Source organism: Diadema setosum, chromosome 12 (genome assembly GCF_964275005.1).
Source record: "Diadema setosum chromosome 12, eeDiaSeto1, whole genome shotgun sequence".
NCBI lineage: Eukaryota > Metazoa > Echinodermata > Echinoidea > Diadematoida > Diadematidae > Diadema > Diadema setosum.
In genome coordinates, this window is record NC_092696.1 from 6242926 (window position 1) to 6260127 (window position 17202).

Consider the following 17202-nt stretch of genomic DNA (forward strand, 5'->3'; position numbering starts at 1 on the left):
ACAAAACAAAACAAAACGAGCATTCGGAATTACGAACCGTATTACTTCTCCGGAATAACGAACCTTTGGAATAACGAGTCTTCGCAATAACACACTGTACCCCGGATAAAACAGGCCGGGCTGTGATTATAATGATGGCTTCTTGAACAGCGTCGAATGTTCAGTCAATTAATATTATGATCTTGAAGTATCCAATTTCCATTATCCTGAGTCAAGGATTGAGTACTACTGTTGAGAAGGCATAGCCGGGAAAAGGTTAGTCTTTAGGTACACATGTAAGTCATGACGTATGATAAATAATCTGCATTCCCGATCTATCGAGGTAGGGTATTTCAAAGCTTGGGTCCAGAGATGTAGACCTTGGAGTCAATGTAGAAGGCTCTGTCTCCCTAAGCTCTGCGGCAGAGAAATTCCTTCAATTGAACTTGGTTTGCTGATGTCAAGCTACGAGCCGACTGGTGCCTCACTAGGAGAATCTGAGATGTAGGACGGAGATTTGCCAGCAAGCGCTTTAACCATAAAAACTCCAAGTTTGAAGACAATTCTCTCGCTGATAGGAAGCCAGTGAAGATCTCGCAGAATGGGGTTATTGTGAAACCCTCTTCCTTTGCAGAGTCACTAACCGTGCATCTATTTATTGGAGTCACTAACGTCTGTGCAGCTGACTTTGGCTCAAGCTGTAGGCCTAGTTAGAATTGAGTTGACTGACTAGTTCAGCAACATGTCTGTTTACATGCTTGCGGATTCTATCAATGTTTCGTATAGAGATTCAAGCTGCCTTAGACACAGATGTGACGTGTTGCTCTATTGTGGGTGAAGATTAAAATCACTCCGAGATTTCTCACTTACTCATAAATATTCTCAAAGTTTACTACATACAACAGGTGTTGTGTCAAGAGTACATGCACAGACCATGCACAGACATACGTGTCATGATAATTGTGTGCACACATTACAATCATGGATGTGTGTCCTTTCCCTTTGCCATGAATCCTATGTACTGGTTCTCCTCATTAGCACCCATGCGCTGCCGCATTCTGGCTAACTCGGCGCGTAGTGATGCGTTTTCTTCTTTTACCTCTTTCATTTCTTTCTTTACCCCTTTCATGTCTTCCTCGACCGCTTGCAATTTATCATTGAGTTTAAGCACTTCCAGGATCAGCGAAGCGATTTGAGTATCAAATTCCTGACTCCTCCTTTCGTTTCGGACGGCGAAGGCACTATGCGCCTTCTTCAATGTTCGTATCGAATCATTTGTGTTTATCTCTGTCTTCTTCTCAAGCTTAGTGCTCTTGGGGTCGCATGAATCTATATTAGGAAACAGCGAAGCTTCGGGCTCATTAATGAAGTTTTCCACTTTTTTCGGCGTCCTTGCTATATTCTTCACCTCGTCCGCCACGTCCTCTTTTGAATTTATGCCCGAATCGTTGGGATTTGAGATCCGCATAACCGAAAAACTCTTGTCGCCAACTGTGACGTTTGACTTGAGGTCATTATATTCTCCTTTGACATCGCTCTCGTCCAGGGAGAGGTGCTTAAAAGCAGATGTCTCATTTTCCCCTTGGTTTTCCTGGTAGCCTGCAATGGCATCTAGCGGGCTGCAGTTTAAACAAACCAACCAAAAAGAAGAAATAAAACATTATTAATAGTAAACATCGAGTAAAACAATTAATAGTAAACATCGAGTTGGAAGTGAAGCCGTAGAGCGCATGCAGAGGGTAATTAACCGTGGGTGGTAAAGAGTATGACAATAGGAGTCAAATGATTTGACTTGGTACTCTATTAAATCAAACATACTGATTTTTTTTTTTTTGATATGAAACGGATAATACAAAATAGATATCTACCAAAACAAAGTTAACTTACATGAACTTAAATTATATCCCCTGTACTAGCAACGTACTGAACATAAAGAAATACATTGCATTTCAACAGATTTCTGTCGTTTTGAATGTAAATGACTAAACAGTTGTGGGGACATGAAATCTACCAGGAATCTGATCAATCACATGATGGTCTTCAGTTTGTTAGCTGATTAGAATAATTCAAATATGCAAGTAAGAAATTCTCCAAGATTTACATGTCCAATACGTTACTTTTTAGGACAATTCTACTTATAATTATTTGATAAAGGGTTGTTGTAGTTGAGTACCGGTACTGGTGGAGATGATGATTGGGCTTTTAACTTTTTGCGAGATACCAAGGAACTACTTATGAAATAATGCAGAGAATACCATTTTAAGAGGAATTCAAAGTCACTTAGATGAAAATTGGTTTGGGAATGGCTATAAGACATTTAAAAACAAAGTAAAACATAGCGATCTAATAAAAGCCGGCCCACCTTTTATTAACAGGATCGCTCTGCTTTGGATATCTCAGCCATTATCAAAACCAATTTTCATCAAATAAATATTGACTCTCTTTTGGAATTGCATGCTCTTTCATATTTCTTAAGAAGCTTCATTATCTCCCCAAAGAAAAAAAGTAAGAGATCTGAAGTTAGGTTTGAACAAAAACTACCCCTTTAATAAACGTTAACCACTGAAATGTCATGTTTAATGAGATTTATGAGATTATCTTTAATGCGACAAATTTGATCAGATGTATTTATTGATTACATTTGGTGACGTCCAAAAACACTGCATGGTAGAACCTATGGAGCACCATAGTTAAACTTTTGAACTCAATTCGTCATGTTAGAATGTTGCTTTTCTCCTCAAGTGTGTTTTATGAACATCTCTCATGTGCTAATCTTTTGTGAAGTTGTTGGTCTTAAAGGAAACCAAGATTCTACAAGTGCGCTTATAGCCCGTGATCCTACATTGACAGTACAAACACATTTTTATAAAAATATGAATGCCACATAACCCTTATGCATCTACTATTCAAAAAAGAAGAGCTTCTTTGGTTTAGCTATATCTGTTAGTATGAAGGTCACTATAAGTTGTGATTAATCTTAATGCATTCTCATGCATTTAAAGGCGGTAACAATGAACGATGAAAATGGTATAAATACAGACTGATTTTGATGCAATGAGGAAGAAAACATTGTTCACATACTAAAACATTGGACAATTAAGTCAATACAAGAGCTTGAACACAAGGAACTGATAATCATGATTTTTTTCCTCTACTGTTCATCACTGTCACTGACATAAGTGTTGAATTAGATATGAGAAAAGTGAACACATCAGAGTGTAACGACGCATCTAGATATGATTATATATATATACATAATGTCAAATTAACTCCATGAATGCTAAAAAAAATCCAACAAAAAGTGTATAGAGCAAATGGCATTGCTCGTAAGTTCTCAATAATCTTTCAACAAATCCAATATTTTGTAGAAATTGTATAGGTCCTAGGTAATAGAACATAGATCTTGAGAACTAAGACTGAAAATAAAAGTTTGTTTCACAATGTATTCAACACATAATGCACTGGTTTTTGTTTTTGTTTTTGTTTTTTGCTCTCTAACTTTGAGAGAAATGTGATAACAAAATCAAAATAGAAGCAAGTCATAATTTGTGTGGTCCCATACGTAACTTCGTCTGTTGAGAATGATGAGGGCGTTAAGTTGCTACTAAACCCATAAATGTTCAAGACAACTTAGCGCCCTTCTCATTCTGAACAGACGACCCGTGGATAACATTACCACAACTATAAGTTAAAAACAGAGAATTACTACATGTAGCCTAATTGTCATGATTTTTCATGGCGTTGAACTCGTTAAAACTACAAAAATATAATATATATTCATGGACTAAGGTTTTATCATAAGATTTGCCAAAATGTATATGTTGACTTTCTGATGTCTAATATAGGCCTATGTAACAAACCCTTCCTCCCCCCCCCCCCTCAATAAAAAATGGACTTGCCGAAACTATAGATGGTAGTTGCCGTGAAAGGTTAACAATAACAATTCCAATGTACTACTTACCTAAAGTTGCTCTCAGCCATGGTGGAACAGGTGGTGGCAAGTTATAGAGATAAATCTACGTTTGAGAACCAAGCTTTTCAAACTATGATCTAAGGTAGGCAGTTGGATGGGAACACTTCTGAATGAGATATCAAAGCAATGGATACAAGTCCACTCTATAGCTCATCGAAAACACCAACCTGATCTTGACATAAACAAAAACAAACGGAACAATCCTCGGTCTCCTATATTCAACGGGACCACGTATACCAGTCACATGCTGCTTTTCTCCGAGTGTTGTGCGGACATTGTATGCGAGTCAATATTGCATGGTCATGCGATTCTTCTCGGATTGTGTGACTATATATATGCAACTCCGAAATATCTCAAGAAAATCAAATTTGGAAATATTACGTCCATGTGATTACTCTGTCAATGTCTGTGTCCGATTTCATGTGATACCGTCGCTGAAATGACACTTTGGCATAAACGACGGGTATGGCCCGGAGACAAAACGTACACACGACCACAAATACGAACATTCCTCCGATGAAGTGCCAATTTCCATTCAGACCTCCACTCGCTCAACAACGCCAGTGAACTTTATACAGCATCCCGGTAACTATACACAGCCCTGTCGCTGTACTATAGTGGCGGAACGACAAGCATCGCGCGGCGCCTGATTGGGCTACCACATCTCTAAGCGCTGAGAAGCGATCTTGTGCACTGGATAGTCTCGGGGCAGCTTCTTTCCCCGAATCGAAGGCTCAGTGAGCGGGGATTCCCAAACTCCGTACACAGCCATCACGAAGCCAAGTGCGTGGATTTTACAGTAACTATAACCAGGGAGGTTTCAGAAAAAGAGTGGAATCTGTTCAAATCCATGCGTAAATAGGTTCTATAGCGTGACGATTGAATATTTAGCATTGCACTGGCTCCAAGCCACTCTTCCTATAAGTTTGGATACGGGGACCAGAAAAGAAATTCTTGATTCTAACAAATTCAAGATTTTTTTTCTCTTCAAAATATTTAACATTTGAAAGTCTGTAAGGATCTCGCGGACAATATTATACGAAACAACTACTAACTTGTTCTTCAACTCTCCTTGTTATTAATACCGAATAGTAAAAAGAACATAAGTATCTCATCAAGAGTTAACATAACTATATACTTTGTGCACTTTTGAGCATAATGTTGCTTGATGGGTGGATTACATTTTACATGAGGTTAAAACCTTTACAATTAATTATGAAACAGGCGGATGCGTGTTTTGTTTGTTTGTTTGCTTGTTTTGTTTTGTTTTGTTTTGTACCAGTTCAGCAGCATTTGCAGTTAAAGAAGCACAAGTATCAATTTTCTTCGCGTGTCTTGTATTCTTTAGACAAGAAACGATTGCTGGGGGAAAATATTGAAGGAGACAGCAGATTGCTGCCGGCTATATGTATGCTGCATTCTAAGAATGATGAATACTCAACCGGAAGTGCTGTCTTTTGTCAAAGCAATAATTTACTATCACCTGTGACAGCTATAGAAGGCATAGCCTCTCCGCGGCAAAGAGCATGGAGAGGTATGAGAGATTCTTGGTCCTTCTCCTTCAACACTGAACACCTCCTGGTATAACATATAACAAAGTATAATATTAGGCCGATACTTGTCACGACTCTTTTCCTAAAAAGGTAGCAAATGCACAACGTACAGGTCTACTACTGTTATCATGGCCTCACTACTCTTCCGAAGACGGTGTCTTTGTAAATTTAATCTCCTTTTTACCGGTAATCACACACAGACACTTTTCTATCTCCAGTGTGAAACTCATACCGGGGACACGATCGTCCCCTCCCTATACAGTTAGTAAGTTTATTAAAGGTATTGTTTACCATCGGGAGCAGTGATTTAAAAAGATGTTCGAGTTTAACACAACACATCTGATGCATAGTGAGTTAGTAGGCCTACATAAGCGCAGATGAGGTGGAATCACTAGATGTCTTTTTACATGCCCTTCCATGTTGATATCTTTCTGCACACGATCGATTCCGATTAAAAGACAAAAAAAAAAAAAAAAACAGCTCTCATTGTCACGCCAGACGGTGTAAATACACCTCGTACTTTTTTAGGAAATCCCCGCTAAAAGAGTAGTATGTGGGCATTCCAAGCTCTGTGCGCCATATTATATAGGGAGTATACAATGCACTTGTTGCATACGATGCAGACTGCATATCGAGGCAGCATAATGCTCTCTCCCTGCAACACGAGCCCGGTTTACATAAAAACGGTTCACTTTGGGGAAATCCTAGCCAGAGTGACGTGAGGAAGTTCCACCAACCCGACATAACTGCTAAAAATAGAAATAAGCTACGTATAGCCAGCTTTGTTGTCATTTTCCGCGCTATGTCAAGCGAGCTTCATGAGCCAAACACTGACCTGCGAGACTGCATGGGGCAACTATATAACATGTACATGTATCATACTATTCCGTCCCAGTTGCCAGTCGAGAATGACTCGAAATTGCTCAGACAGTGCCTGGAACCCCTTCGCCAAAACTGTGCAAATATCAGTTCAATCCCACACTAGCGTTATATCTTACACAGTGTAGTTATATAATCATGAAGAGTTTTATTGCAAAATGGTCTAAGCGTCTATTTTAAACATCTCAAAGTAAGTCCATCATCAGATAGAACAAAATTAAAGTTTTCCATTAATATATACCTCGTTTGTAACATAGCAAGGAATATTCTAGAAGTCATGCTTTAAAATATCATGTATCTTCTTATTTAATTTGGTTTTAAGTAGCTTTGATAACAAATATCTCAATTTAACAAAAATGCATTTAGTTCATTTTGCCATAAAATTTTTCATAAAAATATACATAACTTTATATATATATATATATATATATATATATATATATATATATATATATGAAGAGTTTGTTCGCAAAAACCGATAAGTCCATTTTTGAAGATTTTGAAGTACGGTCTCTGTCATAAAGTACAAAATAATACCTTTTAAATGATATATTGGTCACTACATATAAAGGTACATTTTTGAAGTTATGGTCAAAAGAAGCAAAAATTTTCTTAATTATTCTCTTTATTTTTCTCGACCTTTAATCGCAAATGTCTCCATTTGGCAAATATGGACTTATCGGTTTTTGCAAACAAACTCTTCATATATATATATATATATATATATATATATATATATATATATATAAATTGCCTGATGATTGGGCCTCATGGAGGTTGCATGAAACTCAGAGTTGCAATAAATACGGATGAACCTGCAGTTAACCGCGTGAACTTGTTCCAATACTTCGTTATATATATATATATATATATATATATATATATATAAATTATAATCTATGTATATAAATGAATGCTATCTACATGTATAAATTATTTTGTGATTCAGATTTTAGGAGTGTATAACGTTGACATGTTTAGTTTAGCTCTTCTAATCAATCCCCATTTCTCTTTTTCTGCAAATACCTAGCTGAGGTAAATATCCAGGAGGGCACGATATTGCCGCACAGCAAAGACAAACCCAAGCTTAAGGAACCAATTATACTAGAAGAGCAATATGGATTGAGTGAGGGCGGGAACATTAGTAAAACACATCAGTGAAAGTTTGAGGAAAATCGAAAATCGTTGCAAAAGTTAATAGTTCATAAAGTTTATGTATTGTAACCACTGAATATTAAAGACTACTAGAGTTCATGACGGCATGTGCTGACAACGATATAAAAAACATAAAGAAGATTCCACAAAATAAAACAAAACATTTTCATGAAAATTACACACTCCATCAACTTCATACTGACATAATAAATATGCCATGCATGTTAAGGGTAATAATTCTTCCCCCTGCTTTCTGAAAGCTGTTAGTCAAATGCTTTTTCATAATGCTATAGAAAAGGTGAAAGCATGTTGCATTTTCTTTATATTTTCTTTATAGTTGTTGTCCACACAAAGTTATGATGTCATAAACTCAAGTAGTCTCCTTATCCAGCCGTTCCAACACCAAAACTTTAAAAATTAATTACTTTTGCATCGATTGTCGATTTTCCTCAAACTTTCACTTATGCGTTTTACTAGTGTTGCTGCCTTCACTCAATCTACATTATAATTTCTACTTGGGTTTAAGTTTCTGTTCCAAAGGCATGTGAATGCATGCTCTTATAAGCTAATTTCATTTATGTTTCAATATAACAAAAGAGACAAACACGTGACTTATGAGACAAATCTACAGGAAGAAATCATGACCCACACACAACGTTTGAAAATTACTGAAAATGATATTATACCTACGTAAGAAAATGGTTACTTGTTACATCTCATAATCCCAGCAGTGCAAATTAGTTCATGTGAAAAAAACAAACAAACAAAGAAACAAAACTATAAAATCCTATGGTGGAGAGCAATTTATACCTCATGAGAACTTTTTAAACCATTTAATTTGGGTCAATCCAATCCAGTTGTGTTTTCCATCCACCAAAAGATAATTCACAAAGTGAGCATTTGACAGTGTAAGAAATACAAAAATATAAAGTAATATACAAACTATACGAACGGATAAAAAAAAAAGATGAAAGAAACAATCGATAAAAATAAGTGCAGTCATCAATAAGTGTCTTCCGACAAGTGGAACTTGTAAAAGCAAATTACTGATGTCATTATTATATACATTACAATGCCAAAATTCAATTTATTTACAGTAAGAACATTTGGTATCAAACAAAATATAGACATGATAGATGATGAATGTGATGCTAAAAAGTATCGTAGATACTACTACTACGACACTGATCAATTCAGTGCTTATTTACGTCGATGCAGGTCGTATGAATTCCGACTCGTGCTAACTTTTGTAGGGTATAGTGCACCGTTACAAAACGAAAGGTAAATTAAACAATTAATCAGAATGTGGTTATAGGCACTATATTTTGTTGAAAGATATAGTTCAACACAGAAACACAACATACCATTTCAATGAATTGATAATTTATATTTAATTGGAGCAGAACTTGGTAGAACGGCAGTAAGCTACAGTGTATGTCAGTATGTACTTTTACACAATATGTCCCAAAATCTCTAACAACAAGAATACAAAATTGTGTACGCATTACATCCTTTTCTTTGCCATGAATTCTTACTGGGTCTCCACATTAGCAGTCATGCGCTGTTGCATTCTGGCTATCGCGATGCGTAGCAAACCGTTTTCGTTTTTCACTTCTTTCATTTCTTTCCTCAATTCTTCCATTTCTTTCTCCATCTGTTTCATTTCTCTCTTGACCTCTCGCATTTCTTCCTTGACATTGTCTACTTTATTGTCCAGCGAACTGATTTTATTTCGGCTTCGGACGGCGCCGGCACTAAGTGCCCTTTTTAATGTTCGCGCCAAATCTTCTGTGTTATTGTTTGACTCATTTCTGTTCTTCTCAAGCTTAGTGTTCCGGGGGTCACATGAATCGCCAGGATTTAGCGATGCCTCGGGTTCATTAATGATGTTTCCCGACTTCTTCGGCTTCCTGGTTATATTCTTTTCCGCGTTCGCCGCGTTTTCACCTTCATCGATGCCCGAATTGTCGGGATCTGAAATCAATATGCCAGAAAGACGCTTTTCGCGATCTGTGATATTTGACTTCAAGTCATTATACTCTCCTTCGGCATCGCTCTCATCAAGGGCGAGGTTTCTGAGAAAAGCAGATATCTCATTTTCCCCTGTGTCTTCCTGGTAGCCTTCAATGGCATCTAGCGGGCTGCAGTTTAAACAAACCAAATGAAAACAAGAAACAAAACAATTGATAGTAAACATCGAGTTGGAAGTGAAGCCGGTCACTAAAGAAAAGAAGAGCGCATGCAGAGGATAATCAGTTAACCATGGGTGGTAAAGAGTATGACAATAGGAGTCAAATGATTTGACTTGGTACTCTCTTAAACCAAACATACTTTTTTTTTTATTTAAATGAAGCAGATAATACAAAAAGTTCAAAACAAAGTTATGAACCTCAATCATATCCCCTGTACTAGCAACGGATACTGAACATAAAGAAATACATTGCATTTCGAGAGATTTCTGTCGTTTTGAATGTAAATGACCAAACAGCTGTGAGGACATAAAATCCATCAGGAAACTGGTCAGTCACATGGTGATCTTCAGTTTGTTAGCTGATTAGAATAATTTAAATATGCAAGTGAGAAATTCTCCAAAATTTGCATGTCCAATACCGTTACCTTTTAGGACAATTCTACTTTTAATTATTTGATAAAGGGATGGTCCCACCTTTTATTAACAGGATTGCTCTGTTTTGGATATCTCAGCCATTATCGAAACCAATTGTCATCAAATACATGTTGAATCCCTTTGTAATTGCATGCTCTTTCATATTTCTTACGAAGCTTCATTATCTCTCCAAAAAAAGTTAGAAATCTGAAGTTAGGTTTGAACAAAAATCACCCCTTTAATAAAAGTTTAATCTTCTTAAAACCACTGACATGTCATGTTTAGATCGGGATTATCTTTAGTGGAACTGAATTGATCAGATGTATTCATTGATTACATTTGGTGACGTCCAAAAATGCTGCATGGTAGAACCTATGGAGCACCCTAGTTTAGACGTATGAACTCAATTCGCCATGTTAGAATGTTGTTTTCCTCCTAGAGTGTGTTTTATGAGCATCTCTTTCTAATCTTGTCTGAAGTTGTTGGTCTAATGGTCTATAGACCGTGATCCTAAATTTACAGTACAAACAGATATTTATAAAAATGTGAATACCACATAAACCTTAAAATGCATCTATACTAGCTATAGTTTAAGTATCTGTTCGTATGAAGGTCACTGTAAGTGGTGGTTAATCTTTATGCATTTTCGTGCATTTGAAAGCGGTAGCAATGAACGATGAAAATGATAGACTGATTTTGATGCAATAAGGAAGAAAACATTGTTCATATAAACTAAAATATTGGACAATTAAGTCAATGCTAGAACTTAAAAACAAGGAAGTGAGAATCATGATTGTTCTTCCGCTATACTGTTCATTACTGACAGTAGTGTTGAATTAGATATGAGAAAAGTGAACACATCAGAATGTAACGATGTATCTAGATATGAGTAGACCCATCCCAAAGAGAAAAGGTGGTGTCATATGATCTTACACATAACTATCATGACTAGGAAATGAAAAGTCAGACGTTAAGGCGAGAGTCTTCTTCAAAAAAAAACTCACAGACTTCACCCTTCTGCATGCTTTATATCTTGCTTTCATTTAAGTCAGGTGCTCTTTGCTTCCGGAATCTGCGCTTGTAGGTTTAGCAATAGTACTCACTAGAAATTGGGGTACAGGTTGCATTGTAAGAAGGGAAAGGAAACATTTGACATCTAAACTCTATGTGTCGTTGGTTTAAGAAATGTTTGAGTGTGTGTTCAGAGAACGAAGAGAGAAAAACAATTGGGGCCCTATACAACAAATAATTTGCCACAGACAATACTGCAGTAATATAAAAAAATGATAAATCTTAAAGGTATCAAACAGGGTCATTAAATATACCATATGATGTCTCCAAGAGGAAGCTCATAAAGAAAGAAAGGTTTGAGTTATCTTCGTTATCTACTTGAGACTAGCTTTTGGAATAACGGGCCTACATCATGTTTTAGTGTTTATTGCAGCTGTGTTTTCAGTGTACTGATCAATGAAACAAGCCATATAATGTCAAAGTAACTCCAGCTAATGCTAAAAAACCAACAAAAAAAAAAATGCATAGAGCAAATAGCATTGCACGTAAGATCTAAATAATCTTTCAACAAACCCAATATTTTTAAATACTTGTATAGGTCATAGATCATAGGTCTTGAGAACTAAGACTGGAAATAAAAGTTTGTTTCACAATGTATTCAATCCATAATGCACTGTAAAACCGTGCCATACGCTAAATACTTGTCTCGCAATACCATAATATGGTATATTATTATACCATGCACAATGATGCATGTTTTGTATACTTTTGACTTTGGAAAATGCAGTGTTCTATTCAATTCTGCATTGCAAATGGGTTGTCGTGTTTATCATGGCGATTCACTGACAAAGACAATAGCCACGTAATTTTTTTTTTTATTTTGCTCTCTAACTTCAAAAGCTTAGACAAAATCAAACTATCACCAAATCAGAATTTGTGTGGTCCCAAATGCCACCAGTGGATAACATTATCATAACTCAAGGTTAAAAACAGAGAATGACTATAAGCATAATTGTCATAATTTTTCATGGCGTTGAACCCGGCCTTTAAAACGACTGAAATAATTATAATACTCATGGACTAAGGTTTGATCATAAGATTTGCCAAAATGTATCTTACCATTCTGATGTCCAATATACACATATAGGCCTACGCACGTAGGGCCCCCCCCCCCCCCACCTCCCCCCAAAAAGGACTCGCCGGAAACTATAGATGGTAGTATCTTGTCGTGCAGGTTAACAACAACAATTCCAAGGTGCTATATACTTACTTAAAGCTGCTCTCAGCCATGGTGGAACAGGTGGTGGCAAGGTATAAAAGAGATAAATCCACGTTTGAGAGCCAAGCTTCTCAAATTATGAAATGTGGGCAGTTGGATGGGAACCCTCCTGGAAGAGACGTCAAAGCACTCGATACAAGTCCACTCCAGATGTCATCAACAACACCAGCCTGATCTTGAACTCACTTAAAGATTAAGACATAAACAAAAATGATAAAACAATTCTCGGTCTCCTATTCAACGGGACCATGTATACCAGTCACATGATGCTTTTTCTCCGAGTGCTGAGGGGACATTGTATGCGAGTCAATATTGCATAGGATTCTTCTCGGATTGTGTGACTATGATATGCAACTCCGAAATATCTCAAGAAAATAGAATTTGGAAATATTACATCCATGTAATCACTCTGTCAATGTCGGCGTCCGATTTCACGTGATACGGTCGCTGAAGTGACACTTCGGCATAATGGACATGGCCCGTAGACGAACATTCATCCGATGAATTGCCAATATACATTCAGACCTCCACTCGCTCAACCAACGCCAAGTGAACTTTATACAGCATCCTGGTAACTATGCACAGCCCTGTCGCTGTACTAGTGGCGGAACGCCAAGCTTCGCGCGACGCCTGGATCGGCTATGCCACACCCGTCCACCAAGCGATCAGAATGACACGGGATACAGTAGTCTGGGGCAGGATGTTCTTTCCTCGAATTGAAGGCTCTGTGAGCGGGAATCCCCATCTCCGTGCACAGTCAACAAGAAGCCAAGGGCGTGGATTTTAGAGTTATAACCAGGGAGGTTTCAGATAACGAGTGGAATCTGTTTAAATCCATGCGTAAATAGGTTCTATAGCGTGACAATATTGGATATTTAGCATTGCCCTGGCTCCAAACCACTATTCCTCTAAGTTTGGATATGGAGAAAAAAATAAGTCTTGATTTTAACAAATTTTAGATGTATTGTTTCAGAGGATTGAAATTCTTTATGGAATTCGCGGGCTATATATTGTACGAAACAAGTACACCCCCCCCCCCCCCGCGAGTCTCCTTGTTACTAATATCCCCGGATTGAAAAAAAAACCACGAAGTATTAGTATCTACAGAAACTTAACATAATAACTACATGTACAACTGTACCTTGTGCATATTAATTTGTGCATGATAATTGTTGTTCGCCAGGTTTATCACTTAACATGTTAAAACCTTTCGAATTAACTTTCGAATTGGCGAATGCGTGAGTTGTTTGTTTGTTTGTTTGTTTTTTGCCTGTTCAGCAGCATTTTACAATTAAAGAAGTAGGCCCTACAATATTCTATCAACTTTCTTCGCGTGTTCTATACCCTTCACACACTATACGATAGCTGCCGGAACTATTGAAGGGGAGAGTAGATTGTTGCTGGCTATGTATGTTGTATTCGATGCATACTCAATCAGAAGTGCTGTCTTTTGTCAGAGCAATGTACTGTTAAAGAGCAGTGATAGAGGGCAGAACTTCTCCGCCGCAAAGAGCATGAGTATACATAGAAGAGGTTCTTGTTCCTTCTCATTAGAACCTCCCTGGTATTTCAATTTCAATTTCAGTTTATTTTCGTATTTCTCACGAAATAGCACAGAAAAAGAAAACAATTATATATACTACCACAATCATAATAATTATACAAAACGTAAATTGTAAGAAACTTCACCTGAATGCACAATTATAGTCTGTCTCAGCGTAAACACAAACAGGTCTGTTTAGAGTTGGGCTATGGTCATAATACGAGGAATATGGGAGCTACGTAAAAGCAAGCTTGTTCAGCAGCAGGTGGCGAATTATATCTGATAGGAGGAATCATGAAGTACAGATGTCTATTTTGACCATAGCTTATTATATCTAAAGGGAACCGATTAAAGCAAAACAAAAAGTCAAATACAAATGTTGCTAAACAAGACATAGAAAGCAACTGTAACAAAGTATAATAATAGGCTTATATTACTTGTCACGACGCTTTTGCTAAAAGTAGCCAATATAATAATACAACGTATAGACCTACTGATATCATGGTCTCACTACTTTTCCGTAGACGGTATCTTTACTTTAATTTCATTTTTGATAGGATATCGCAAAGAAACAATTTTCTATCTCCTGCGTGAAACTCATGCTGGGAATACGACCCCCCCCCCCCCCCCGCTTCCTACCGTCAGTGAGTTTATCAATGCATTCATAGTTATGGGTGATGCCCCTCTTCTGGAATAGATGGAATGTGAACTCGGGGAATCCCCAGAGCAGGCACCACACGCATGACTCATTGAGGCATGATGAACACTATTATTGACCAAAATGATAACCTTCATGACAAGCCTACTCTAAGTGTCTTGCCAGATAATGGTGTTTATTTATCTACAGGCCTTTGCTAATTCAAATTAGGTAGCGACCAACAGTAGTCATATGGTATAACATATGATTATCTTATTTTCAAGAGCAAAATATTCAGGTTTTATGATTTCATGAAAAATGTATGATTTTTTTTTTCGTCTACCTTTTATTCTGGAATTTATCAAACTCCTTGGCAACACCCTACTAATTTTGGATATGTGGGCTGCGGCGTAGCGCAACAAGTTATACCCTGCACACACAGACACACAAGCACAAGCGCAGTGGGCCAAAGTGTTTTGTTTTCTTCGTTACCGGTGAAAATGTTAGTTGGAACACCCAATGTTGGAAATAGGCATGGATAGTGGAAACTGTACCATTTGCGATTGAACGTGGTAAAGCCGTGCCTGTTCCCAGCGCGATAAAACGTAAGAAACAAAATAAGACAGAACCAACCGACTAACCAAACAACCAACCAACCAACCAACCAACCAAACAAACAAACAAAAAACGAATACACCCGAGCACATACCTACTTTTTGTTTTTTTCAGTAATCTTTATTTGATTTCTATAATTTCACATGACAGAAAAAATCATCTTAATATGTTATAAACACAATGTACAATCAGCAATGCTTTCTCAAAAAAAAAAAAAAGGAGAACAAAATTGGTGCGTGACGGGAAACACACAACTTATATTAAACACATATCACTAACACGCACCTGGAAAAATACACACTCTGTCCTCCCCACCATGCATAATATAAGGGTCCCCGCTCACATCTCAATCTTTGCCATTTGTATTTGTTGATCTATCAAGTTCCACTTTATATTCATACAACTGTATGTTACTCAGCAATTCGGCAATTTGGCTGCCATGGCAGTATTGTACATGAATAAACCAGAATGAATTAAAACACATCATGTTATGATAATACATCACCCCAAAGCATTGGCATTAGCCGTAAGAGAAAGTAGCTGAAAAAAAAAGAGATAAAAAGAATAACAGCAAGTCCCAGAGAGAATTAAGTACAGACGTTTGAACCCTTTGAAACTAATCTATCTTCTAACAGACCTCAGTCGCACTCATAAACTCAAATAAAATCTACACCTATATTCAAGAGTGGAAATAAGGAAAATGTTAGCAATTATCGACCCATTTCTGTGTATTATGTCACGTCATGAAAAATTTTGAGAAAGCTGTATATGAGCAAGTGTATGATTATTTCATTTCAAATAAGTTATTAAGTGATTGTCAATCTGGATTTCGCCCAATGCATTCAACAACAACTGTATTACTGGATTTGAACGGATATTATTCTAAGGAATATTAATGAAGGTTATGTAATAGGATGGTTGTTTTTAGATTTCAAACGAGCTTTTGATTCAGTTTCACATATTATTCTACTCAATAAGTTATTAAGATATGGTTTTCATGATGTTGAACTGGACGGGTTTAGAAATCATTTCCTTGATCACCAACAGTGTGTATTTTTTTTTTCAGGGAATATTGTCAGAATCTTGAAATATTAAAGTAGAAATACCACAAGGTTCAATAGTGAGACCTCTGCTCTTTTCTATATTTATAAATGACATGTGCAAATGTCATTTTTACAAAGTACAAAATTGTGTTTATATGCGGATGATACTGCAGTTTTTTTTTGTAAAGACAGAAATATCAATGTTGTTTCTAAATTGTTGCGAAAGGAGTTTAAGAAGATATGCAAATGGGTGGGAATTTAATGATCTAGAATTGAATGTTAAGAAATGTAAGTGTATGTTGATTGGTACAAAACGGAGAGTCAGTGATGCTGATTTAGTTATCAAATATAATAAGGAAACAATAATGATCAAGTTCATGAATTTAAATATTTGGGTGTTGTATTAGATGAGTGTTTCACATGGAATAAACAAATTGAGAAGATATATGTGAAGGTTTCTAAAATCATTGGGTATACCCGGCAGTTGAGAAAGGACATTCCACAAAATATTTTAATTATGTTATATAATGCACTAATCTTGCCGCATATTGATTATGGTCTTGTAATCTGGGGCAGAAACACAAAGTGCAATATCAAGAAATTACAAAAATTGCAAAATAGATCTGCTTGTTTGGTTTTAAATGCTGATTTTTCAATATCCAGTACTACTCTTTTAAGACAATGAAACTGGCAAACGATTATACAAAGGAGGCCTTGCCATACTTATCTTATTATGTATAAATAATTGATCAATGATATGGTGCTAGTGTACTTAAAAGAAATAGTTGCTTTTCGTAATGCCAATTTGCGAACTCGATATGCACTCTCTTGCCCACTGAAAATCAATACACCCCGTACGGAATATTATAAGAGATCTTTGCATTATTAAGATCAAACCTTTGGAACGACTTACCTCCTTTTATGCAAGTT

General features: G+C 36.7%; 2 protein-coding genes across 2 annotated transcripts; both read right to left on the bottom strand.

Moving 5' to 3' along the window:
• Positions 1 to 958: 958 nt before the first annotated feature.
• On the bottom strand, positions 959 to 3960 carry LOC140236318 (uncharacterized). The gene is made up of 2 exons (XM_072316271.1): positions 3941 to 3960; positions 959 to 1598 (listed from the first exon to the last, which is right to left on the bottom strand). Exons 1-2 carry the CDS (start codon positions 3958 to 3960, stop codon positions 959 to 961), a joined length of 660 nt encoding a protein of 219 aa, XP_072172372.1.
• A 5110-nt stretch (positions 3961 to 9070) lies between these two features.
• LOC140236319 (uncharacterized) lies at positions 9071 to 12445 on the bottom strand. Its single transcript, XM_072316272.1, has 2 exons — positions 12426 to 12445; positions 9071 to 9680 (listed from the first exon to the last, which is right to left on the bottom strand). Exons 1-2 carry the CDS (start codon positions 12443 to 12445, stop codon positions 9071 to 9073), a joined length of 630 nt encoding a protein of 209 aa, XP_072172373.1.
• Between the last annotated feature and the right edge of the window lie 4757 nt (positions 12446 to 17202).